The sequence below is a fragment of the Gavia stellata genome, chromosome 5 (genome assembly GCF_030936135.1).
Source record: "Gavia stellata isolate bGavSte3 chromosome 5, bGavSte3.hap2, whole genome shotgun sequence".
Taxonomy (NCBI): Eukaryota; Metazoa; Chordata; class Aves; order Gaviiformes; family Gaviidae; genus Gavia; species Gavia stellata.
The window spans coordinates 60,651,928-60,664,017 of record NC_082598.1 but is presented as its reverse complement, the minus strand read 5'-3'; the positions used below and the strand labels follow the sequence as shown (position 1 = coordinate 60,664,017).

At 44.5% G+C, this 12,090-nt stretch overlaps 1 protein-coding gene across 3 annotated transcripts in view; it reads right to left on the bottom strand.

The window, feature by feature from the left end:
- The window catches only part of EPHA5 (EPH receptor A5), a 200,857-nt gene that overhangs the window by 52,414 nt on the left and 136,353 nt on the right, over positions 1 to 12,090 (bottom strand). For all 3 annotated transcript variants that reach the window (XM_059817456.1, XM_059817457.1, XM_059817458.1), the window contains exon 6: positions 979 to 1,103. In XM_059817456.1, the coding sequence (XP_059673439.1) occupies positions 979 to 1,103 (125 nt within the window). The remainder of the gene's footprint in view (positions 1 to 978; positions 1,104 to 12,090) is intronic.

The window sequence follows — 12,090 nt, the reverse complement described above, 5'->3', positions numbered from 1 at the left end:
TTTCTGAAGTTCTTTCCCCTGTTTGCACGGGCTGCTTGAGCAGGTCCCTCCCATGGTCAGAGGAAGAGGAGAGGAGGAGTAAGGACCCAGCCCTGGTCCATGTGGAGTGGTTTAACCTGGGTCATAAACAGAACTAATGGAAGACCTTCCTTAAAATAGAAATTCAACGCCCCAAAAAAGTGAATTGTGACTCATTTTCATGATTTTCCTCTTGTTTTCATGTAGATAGCCTGGCTGTTGCAGAAGAAAAAAGAACACCTTACGATCCCAGCTAAGGCAAGAAACTGCTATTCAGTCACCTCTCGCAAACCCAATTTTTGGAAATCTCAGATTTCCAAACATCCAAGGCTGCATCGCTCAAAAGATGCTATTTAGACAAAGTGCATTTGCAACCGTTTTCATTAAAACTGCATTAATTTTGCAGGAAGAGAACAAGTCGCCATTTGAAATGAAGACTAGGAGAGGCAAGGTTTGTAGGAAGAGAGAGTGTTTTCCATTAGACCGAGAGCAAGAGCTGGAAAACCCTGGCAAGCTTTTAAGCCAGGACGGCCACCTTCACGGCAGAGCAGATACAATCTCTCCGCAAAACCCTTCTCCTCCCCTTACACCGTGGATGCAAAACCAAGTGAGAAATTGAAACACCAAAGGCAAGGGATAGCCTGATGTTTCCGGGAGGAGATAGACGCTCGATCCCCAACCCCTCCTATTCTTAACAAATGAGCAGCTCTGTCTTAGTGTGATAAGGCCGGAGAGGAATCTGACACGCAGATTTAATGTATTTGTTCAAGAGAAGTGGCACACTAATGGAAAACAACACCCTCATTTCAAGTCTTCCTAGTCATTTACTGCAAAATCAATCTGACATTGATTTATGCATAAAATCACTCCATTCCCTTCCATGACTCAAATAATTATAACTAAAAGAAGAGGACAGTAAAGAGAAGGTACTTGGGATGCTCAGCAATCAGTCCGTCACACCTTTTCAAAATATTTGATTTCGTATTCCAGGATGATGCCGTTGGGTCGATCTGGCTCCTGCCAGGAAAGGGAGATGCTATTTTTAGTTATCTTCCCTTTTTTCACACTACTGACTGGAGAAGGTGCTGCAAGACAGGAGAGAAACAGAACAGACAAAAACCATGGTTAGTAAGACGGTCTGCCCCCGCCAAAGCCAAACTCGTCAGCGCATCCTCGAACGCAAGGCGATCCTTAGCTACTACAGATCGGCGGGGTCTGCTTTCACCTCCGTGCTATTTGCCCGTTTTTAACAACTGGACTCGCGCAGATTTTCAGCAGCTGAGGATCTGACCAGCATCACCTTCCCGAGCAAAGCAACGACACGAACCACCAGCAGCAGCTTACACGCCAACCTTGTCTTTTCAAGCACTTTTCAAACACATCAACCCCACACCTTGCCTTTTCACATGTGTCAGGGGGCTACGTTATCAGAATTACATATTGATTACATATTGCTTTCTTTCAGCTGCTTTGAAGGTATGTATTTTTCAGAAGACCTTAGGTTACGTGGGCTCCTTATCTATTTATTTTTGGCGGCTGCGGTAGTTAAAGCCCAGGCATCTTTCAGCCGCCTCCTTCCAGAAGCAAGGAACAGGGTAGCAAGGCCATTACAACCTTTATAATTTAAAATTACGCTCTCCATAAATATCGCTGGGGCGTCACAGCTCACGGAGTGATGCTAATTCCTTGCAAATGGCAACTGTAAAGATTTTAACGGTGATCACGGTTCGGAAGTTCGTGGCGTGCTTGGGGAAGCCGCAGCATGAAAGCAGCTGTAGCAGCTCTGCTTATTATTTTAAGATGCAGCCCTGAAAGGTTATCTGCCCTTTGCAGCACACACGTACATTAGAAACAGGCTTGATCCTTTGTTTTCAGTCTGGTATCTGCAGAGACTTTTCAAGTTGTGGTTGTTACCACCCCTGCCAGCTCCCTCGCAGAAGTTGCTATGGGCGATGCAACCCTAACACCCCAGGTATTCCATGCCAGAGATTAGGAAACAACACGGAGTGAAAAGAAAAGGGGACGGGAGAAATTCGTAGTCTAATTTACAGGGCCAAGAGCAGCTTCTCCAGAGGGAAAAAGCAGCCCACGCCTGGCCGAGGGTCTTCAACTCGCCCTCCTCTCGGCAAGGCTGGCAGGGGGGCTGGGGAGACCCACGGCAAAGACCTTTGTGGCCATACGGGGAGCTGAGTGCAACGAGCAGTAGCAAATGACCACATTTTATCTTCCAAAATGCATTTGGAATTATTAAAAAAAAAAAAAAAAGACTTCTCCTATATGCAGGACTAGCTCATTATCATAATACTAAAAAACCCCCAACCTATTAAGTAAAATAAAGACAACAAACAAATTAATTTTGCCGGATCTGATCTTCAGCCAAAAAGAGTAAGGGAAGAGCTCCAGACAATTATCCCTGGACCGAAGGCCAGCAGCGAGCCTTCTCTTTTAAAGCAAGCTCCCGCATCTCAGTCTCTTTTCAGCCCCAGTTTTTCTCGCTCCTGTTTACTAATCTCTCCCCCACTTGGCTCTCGGAGGATGCTGAAAGATGTTGGCCCTTTCCATATTGCTTTCCGCTGGAGAGCTGGCACCAAGCTGCACAGCCAACGCTCGCTTTTTAGCTGTGCATCCACCACCGTGCTCGCAACTGCTCCGCTGAGCAAGTAAAAACCACCTCGATTTGAATGGTGATTGTCTTATTTATGTAGGCACCGCACGGTGATCACCAACAATTTTTCATCCGCAAAAGTCACCTTACCCTCGGCTGATGCCCTCCACAATTCTTTGGACTATGCGAAGGTGAATAACAACCTAGACTCAACCTGCTAATCTGGTATAGGACTTTTCATTAATTAATCCAGATGCCTAAATATATGATGTGCACGCACGTGCACAGCAAGTTGAGTTGTGTACGTGAGATACACGGTCCGTGCACATGTGTACGGTCAGATGTGTTAGCCCAGAGAAGACACAGCCAGTAGCCAACTCCGTTGAAATAGGATGAACTTCCCTTCCAATGCAAAAGGAGCTACGTGGTCTTCAGAGGCATCGGAAAACAAGTCTCGCTGTGGGGTGGTGGTGCCAAATAACAGGCGATTCTACAACCCTAGTTAAATAGACGATATCAATCACTTTATCGTGAGTCACTTGGATGCTACATACAGGGGATGGAGACACTGAATACTCAGAAAAAGGGACCTGTGCCCCTCTGGGACTGTTCTCCAATGTCTCCAATGCCCATCCCAGCCTTGCAGAGCTGGCAACAGAGGTCTGGCAGGCTGGAGAAAGCCAGAGATGAACATTAAACCTTCTTAAACTCCTATTAGCAAAAGCAAACTTGAGAAGTGCAGCGAGGGGAGACCTCAGCCCTCCCTGGTATCGAACGCCTCTCAGGAAGGCGAAAACCATGCAATTCTCAGTGCCACGATCGCCCGACCAAATAATGGACTTTTCATCCACTTTATTGCGGTTTCCTGATGTGTTTATAGGACCGAGGCCCACAAGCGCTTTAAAGCCAAGAGAACGATGCAAGTGGTCCTGAAATCTGCTGCAAAATCCTTCAGTTCAGCTCTCCTTCACGTGCATCGGCACAGTGCAACACAAAATGCACCCACCAGCCATCCAAAAGTGCCCGTCCAACTCCCCTAAAACAGAGCATCCTCTTTAAAAAGCAGTGCGTTTTAAGCTTTTTCAAGCTTTTTTTTTTTTTAAAGCTTTTTAAAAAGCAGTGTTTTTAAAGCATTTTAGCTTTGCTAGTTAACAGCTTCATGGACTTAAATCTCTCGCCGTGCAAGCCTCTAACACATTCAGTCGTGGCGTTGCAGAATACTCTGCTCTACCGGGAAAAGGAGGGAAGATAAGAAAATGAGTAACCCAACTCTCAAAGTAAATTAGAAAAGGAGTAACTGTATCCTTTTTGAATCTCCATCAAAAGAAGCGTTAAAGTGTAACCGTGAGATAAAGGCCAATTAAGTAGATTCAATAAATCCCAGCGGTGCTGGGATGATACGGCAACTACTCTGCATCCTCAACACACGGAGATTACGATGCTCTGAACTGAAAGAAGGAAGGTATATGTATTTTAGAGTTTTCTTTGTCAAACAAAATGTAATCCAATCCAGGCAAGCGAACAAAGTCTGCAATCATTCCATCTTAAAAGCCTGCAACTGGATACTGTGCTATATGATCTCAGGAAAATAAAAGGATTACTTGAGACTTGCTTTTCAAAGGTCACTGCTTCTGCACGGGCAGCATCCTCTTACCAGAAAGAAGCCAAGCCACGGAGCGCTTCCATTTGGAGTACAACGTGTAAAAAAAATAAATTCACCTAAGAGTCAAGATATATAAAGCTGTAATCTCCCATGTCTCCTATGTAAGCAGGCAGAAGTCGTGTTCAAATCCCCGCCTGGATGCTACGGAGGGTGGCTGTACTCTGCGAATTGTTCACATGTTGCTTTACGAGTCATCTGCACATATGCATTAATTTCTCAGCAAGACACGCAAAATCAAAGAGGGATATTACCCCATTTATGTTTATGTTTGCCATTCACGAAAACAGCCATGCGTGTGATGAAAGCAAACAGAAGGTGTAACAAGGTGTGAAATTGCTAACGTACATTGTTGCTTTCCTGAGACCAAAATTAATCGGGAAGCAAACACAAGCACAGAAAACTGATTCTACCTTTTTTTTGTTCCGCTTCTAACGTTTCTTAAGAAGAATAAGGGTACATACCAAATAAATAAATTAAAGTTTCTGCAGAATATGCATCATTAGTCACATCTGAATAACTACAGGAGATGATTTCCTGAGGAATAGACCTTTTAGGACATTCTTCCTCTGCAACCTTTGATAATGACATTAGCACTGAATTAGCCATCTAGGCACCAAATCCAGTATCTACAACATACTGTGCTGTGTCCCGCTAACGTCTAATATACAATGATGCTTAGCGGAATAAAATGTTAATTATATTTTAAGAGAAACTAATGCTATCAGGTGAATGACCACTGCACCAAGATAGAATAAATAATCCAGTTTCTCCATCTCATGGTCTATCTAATGTTCTCTCCAGCCCAATTACTTTTGCCTCGGTATTTTTCACTCTGGCAGAAACAACAGCTAATGGCTCCCCATCTCACCCGTAGCCCCACAGTCAGGGAAGTTTTCAACTTCTGATCCAAAAAAACCCAAAATAGACTAGCTCCCTTCACCCTCGGTGGAAAAACCAAGCCACCAGCCCAGGACCTTCAATCCAGCTTTAACATCTGCCGGGACAGATCCTCATTTGGAGCAACCCAGAGTAGCCCTGGAAGAGATGCCGATTTACACGGGCAAAGGGGCTGGCACCTCTCTTTCCTTTGGCTCTCCAGGTATCTGGGCTTCAGGTCCCTTTCCAAAGAGAACTAAGGCATCAAAGACAAAGATCTTGCTGCTACCAGCTCTGTCCTGGTTGCTGTTATAGACATCTATGACATAGACGGCTAGAGATATAGACATCACCTTTTATAGACACCTATGCTACGGATTTTCATGCGTTTTTCATGCGTTTGCAATTTCTTTTACCATGATTCCTGTACGTGCAGACGTTTGGGATCTAACACTTCAGACCGCACAATACACCTTGGGGTTCCCCCCTCCAGGTGATGCCAAGTTTCTTTTGCAGTCTGAATTTACGCCGGAAGATTTAGGAGTCAAATTCACGCTTGTGATTAGATCATTACCTTCACCTGTAGTCATATAACCAAATAGTTATGCTATCATTAATGCATTTATAAAGCCAGGTTTAATTGAAGAAAATGAAACCTGTATCAGAAGAGAAACCACAAGACAAGTAATTCTGGTTCCACTTCAAAAGCCTGGTATACTGCAATTTTTCACTCAGTTTCTAATTAATGAAATTATTGAATATTTTTCTCAGGCCTTTGGTGACTTCAGAGTTTGGAGAAAGACCTGCCTTATTCACCGAGTCACACTAAAGGCATGTGAAATTGCAGGGGCCTTCAAGCGGTAGATTCATTTTAAACAAAACATATACATTAGTTAAAACAGAAACACTGTTTGAAGAAGAAGAAAAAAAAAGACTTCACTGTATTATCTCTTTGCATTTCTGTATAGAAACGATATACTTTTAGAAAAGCTCAACACCCAATGACTCCCCTAAGGGTACGTATACCGCAGATATTATACCTGGGTCAGAGCCTAGCGTTTAAGTCATAACTTGACTTTTGTGCTGCGAATTTTAATATCCCAAAGCGTACCCCAGTTTGCCTGGTAATGGGTTTCAAAACTCTTCATCCCTTGAGGACAAGTAGTTGCAAACCACGCCTGCCTAGTTAGGCAAACAGGTTGGACCCCAATTTGCAGGTGCTTGTAAGTGCTTCTGAAAACTGAGTCCAGGGAATGAAAGGTCCTTGGACTACGTAGCATTAAATGCCGTTTCAATTCTACCTGAGATCTTACACAGGATTTCCGTGATGCACAGGCCCAGTGGTGAGACACTGGAATAAGCTGCCCAGGGAGGTGGTGGAGTCACCATTGCTGGAGGTGTTCAAGGAACGTGTGGACGTGGCACTGCAGGACATGGTTTAGTGGGCATGGTGGGGTTGGGTTGATGGTCGGACTTGATGGTCTTACAGGTCTTTTCCAACCTCAGTGATTCTGTGACTCTGTGAAATAGTGCAGGGGGTAAATTTTAGCATTTTAGCCCCAGGATTAAATCCAAGCACCTTGCCAAATATGAGCCCAATCCTAAAACACGGTTCATATATGGAGATCATCTTCTTTTGAATGATTTTTCAAGGTATCTCTTGAGTAGATGGAGACTTCATGCTGGTCCTTTTCACACATCAAACATCAAAATGAGAACACAATCTTCAAATTTCCTCAGCAACGAATATATAGTGTTTCTTCACATCTTCTACCTCCCAAGACGAACACCTCAAGTAAATGCCAGGTCTTAGACCCATTTACAGTCTCTGTTGCCCACCTCAATTTTGAATGCCTCCGCAACCTGAGGCACCTTGATGAGTGCGGTGAAATGAAAGAGGTCACACAAGAGAGAAGAACCCAATTCAAGCCCTCAGGGGCTGCGACAGAAGGCAGGGCCCCGTTTTTGTGGCATGAATCCATGTCTGACCCAAGCAACCAGATTTATCGCATAAGAAAAGGGGTGATCTTTCAGGTGGTTCCCATCCCAGTCCCTAGAAGACTAAATGCAGCTCCCTGAGCTCAACAGCGGGACGTGACTTGAAACCCAAGCTGGTCACAGAGCCAAGGTGCTCCCAGAGCCTGCTGCCTCCCAGCTGGACACAGGGTTGGGTTTGTGCGAGGTAAAACCCAAATTGCTGGCTAATTCTCTTGGAGAGCCTGCTCCTTCTTTAACAATGCTTTTCTCAGATCATTTCTCTCTAGACTTCTAATCCTTGGACCTAAGACACCAGAAAAGTACCTTTGCTAAAGGCAAAGAGAGTAGGGTGGATGCTGTGGTTTTGTGGATGCTACTAACCCGATGCTTTTAATTACCAGCAGCCCCACTACAGAGAAGTGCTCATGGTTGGAAGATACAAAACAGAAAAAAACCCTTCAACTCATACTCACATTAGAGAGATAACAGAAGTAATCTGCACGCAATGTGCATTAGCACAGGGATAACGGTTCATCTCTCACTTCTGATCGGTGTAACAGCTCAGGAGATATGCCTGGTTCAGACTAGGACTCCAATGCACCAGTGTGGTCTAAGGCTTCAAGATTTTCTGTGCCCCAATACCCTGTTCTTGCTGTAATTCCACTGTGCTAGCACAACTTGGGGGAAGGAGGGGTGCGTGCATGCTAAATTCACCTAATTCAAGGCCGCCTTTCCTCTGAGCATCTCCTGGAGGAGTTTGCAAGGAGAGAAACAGCAAAGAGAAAAACCAAGGGAAACCAAGAACCCTCTGTTTAACAGCGACTAGCTAACATCAACCGGTCCACCCATAAGGACGTACTGCTTTTTGCTGCAAATCTTTTGATGAACACTCCATGATATTTAACTACTCCAATAAAATGGTATTAAAAGAACAAATAGCAAGAGAGCAGTATTACTGCATGTACAAAATCACTACTCAAATCCTCATTACATTAACTTGCCTTATAAAAATGTATCTATAAAATATACTTGGTTATTAAGACTGATTACTGATTATTGATGCATAAGTTATGAAGACAATAAATGCATAGCTTTAAAGCGTTTGTATGCAGTCTTTTCCTCTTAATCGAAATACAGTGTTAATTGTAAGAAAGCAAGGCTCAACACATACTCCTCGAAGGACAGTGGATGCAGCCAACGCAAGCTTTGCCATTCAGAAAATATTCTGCCTTAGCAAAGTATATTTTGCCTTAGCAAAATATTGCTGAGGCTCACTGAAGCGCCTACCTTTGTGGAGGCAGCCCGGGCAGGCGTAGCAGCATCTCACCTCCGGCACTCCTTTCTGGATGCCCTGTTGCTGACCGCACGAACGTTTCCAAAAAATCCCTGCTTTCGCCACAAAAAAAGCAAGTAACTTCTGAAAAATTTAACATAACGAAGCTACGCCGTGACACAGCTATCATACATTGCAATTGCCAACAGGATTACTCGCAGAGCCTGAAGACATCACAGGATCTGGGAACTAAACTGCAAAGCATTTGGGGCAAGACTACTTTGTCATCCCTCATGTGTGCGCTGCCCCATATACAACAGAGCCAGAACATTTAATGGAATCTATCATGTATCACCGCCATCTCCAAACACCACATAATCTTGGGCAAGACTCTTAAAAGCAGATAATTTCAAAAAATAAATTGGATTCTTGCCATTTGCCTTCTGTTTAGGGAGTTGTGCAGACACGCTTTCGGCTCCTGGCGATTACGGATGCGAGACGTGTACTCTTAAAGGGTGGAAGCCGCCTGCAGATTCACACGACTTGCAAGCACAGAATTTTAGGAAAACGTGACCAGATATCACAAATCGCAGGTGACAGGAACCCTCCCCCCCGCCTCCCGGCAATCTTAAAAGTTATAAACGAGAATAATGGCATTAGCGGTTATCTATCTCCAGACAGCGTGCGCTGACTAGCACGGTCACCCTTGGAAATGCCCACTGCTGGGATGTAGAGACATGAGAAATGTCCCGGCACTTCAGTTGTCGAGAAATCCTCCGTACTCTGTTATTTTCATTTCTTTTGTGATTTCCGAGAAGACTTTCGTAGACAACTGTAGAATATTGAGAGCCCACTCATCTCAATGGAGGGGAGGTATTACCTCCAGCTTGTTCACTCAACAAACACATTCAACGCCTTATCAGGAGCACCGGCGTATGAGAATTTTAAGGTCTGTCTATATAACAAAGGCTACAAAGGGCATCATGGTCTGTAACATCAATCCAGGTAATTTTTTACCCTTGAAACCTGAACGCTTGCAAACACTCACGTGTATTTTGCAGGGACTCCAAAGCCAGAGTGCCAGGCACTGTGGTGCAAAATCCCCTTCATAAAGCGACAAACTGTTTAAAAGAAAAATAATTTTAAAATTGGCCCGGCAAGACTGGCCATGGCCATAATTCACCGTTTGGGAAACTTCTTTCCAATTGCCAGGCCTAGCATGCGTTCATTGGTACTTATAGCAGCATCAGCCCCCAGTCCTGCACAGACAGTTCCTGCTGGGCTGTAATTTATCCTGATCCCGGGAAGGGAGAGAGAGACATTAGGGCATCACGGTTTGCCTGGGCTCAGGGAAAAGGGCTCTCTGCTATCCCTAACAGTGCTTGCACCCGGGGCCGAGGCGTAGCTGAGACAAAGGGCTGCCGGAGCAGGGAAGAGAGGCGCGAAGGAATATCTTCTTATAAGGCGCAGATCCACGGGGAATTGCAATAGCTGTTTTTGTTTCTTCTAGGGCCTCTGGAAATCAAGATATTAAGTTTTCTCAAAGCTGGGGAACAGTCTGTGGTTAAGACCAGAGCCAGACTCCTTCACACCACAGAAGAGCTGTAATTTCCCTGTATTCCATTAGTTGTTTAGTTGTGAAGCCTAAGAATATATACTATTGACTCACATGACTCTTATTATAAATTCCCTCCTAGCAAGGTGATAAGGACTCCAGCTCCGATCCATCAAAGTGCTTTGGGAAAATGCTTAAAGTTAAGCGCAGGAGTAGTACCACGGCTGTCAGCACTTTGCTGGATCACAGCCACAGGGCTCAGCATTTTGCAGTAGAATCCTCATTATTGACTGCATTTATCAGGTTTGCTTCCGGCCCACTTACCAGCGCCTCTCCTACCATTAGTAACCTAATATCTTATTTGCATTTAAGCAACAGCTTCCTTTTAAAAACCACACAGCATTAAAAACAAAACAAAACCATAGCTACTGAATACAATGCATAAAATGTGCAGGATCCTGCTCCCTACCATAACTCACCTTCTTAATTCCTAGATTGGCTCCTTTTTTCATACAAGACTTGCTGCATCCCTCTTCCTGCTGCTATCAAACTCTAAACCTGGTAAATTCATGGACCATTTTTAAATTGCGTGGAAAATTTCCTTCTCTGCCAAGCCTGCCACTCCGTATGATACACCGAGCACTCTTGCTGAACTGTTGAGCCAAATTACTAAATACTCCAGAGAAATCAGAGGCGGACAAATAAATTCCTTATGTTTCGACTTGAAGAACAGCTACTGAAGAGGTAGCTAGTTTTGGATTTCCTATGGTACTTGGTCCCTCCTACCACCACCGCTCTTCTCTCACGTCTCATTCATAAATGGGAGAAAAGCACGAGCCCAGCACCTTTGACAGGACCCTGAGCTGGTCACAGCTTTGCAGAACCACGGTCCAGACCTTCTCCATAAGCAATTTCCCCAGTGAAGACCAGAAGGCTTGAAAGAAAAGTCTTAAAAAAAAAAAAAAAAGAAAATATCAAACAGAATCACAGAATCACTAAGGTTGGAAAAGACCTGTAAGATCATCAAGTCCAAGAACAAAAACCTAGAATGGTAAAACCTCGAAGTGACTAGAGCTGAAAGGGAAAGGTTTATATACCTGTCGTTATATATACTTGTGATCCATAAACCCACTCCCACCCTACCCTTGGTTTCAGACTGACAGTGGGCAATCTGGATCAGGGCCACCGCTGCCCAGGCTATCAGTTTTTAAGGGAAATGCCAGACAAATAGAGACAAAACCTAACAGATCTCATCCTTGCTGCCAACCCAGACAATCTGCCCAGTTTTTTGGCACTTAGGTGTGACCATGGGTACCGTTTGCCCTAAAATCTCAGGTTCCAAGCATCGAAAAGAAGTTAAGTAGAAAATTCGGCGCAAAGTGCACTACGGGTGCTTGGGAAAACATCTCTTGACGCTACCAAGGGAAATTTGGGTACCTTCAGCTTCCTAAGGGGTAACCTTCGCAGTGTGAAACGTGGGAGCATGCAATGCCCCTTTGGAAGGAAGAAAGGAAGGAATAAGAGCTGCAGCTTCAACCTGGGGCTTCCCAGGAGGCCGAGAAGTGATTTGTTGGGTCCTTGGGGAGAAGGGGAAAATGCTCGAGGGAGCTGGTGGCTCCATACCACGCCCCATTTCAAAAGTCGGGAAAAACACAGTGCATTTTGAGGGAATCCAAGAGGGAATCGGAGAACAAGCAGAAATTGAGAAAGCCACGAACAGAGACTGAAGGAAGCAGAGCTGTTCAGTCTTGGAGGAAAAAAGAGACTGAAAGAGAACATGAGTCTCCAAATAAGTAAAAGGCTGCTGCCTCTGGAGCAAGACAAGCACAGAATTAAATTTAGGAACAGCTTTCTAAGGACAAAAATAATGAAGCACTGGGAAAAATCACCCAGTGAACCTGTGGCATCTGTGTCTTCGGAGGTTTTAAAGCAGGTTAGATTATCACACATCCTGACATCCTTCCAGACACATGGCTCTACAAAGGCAGCCGGGCATCATAAGGTAAGCGATAAAAATAAAAAGGATCTAGAAAGGCAGAGATCTGGGAGACACACATTTCATGCCATTTACCAGCCTGCACGTTTGTGCCAGGAGACGTTAAGGAAAAATCTGAATTGTTGAA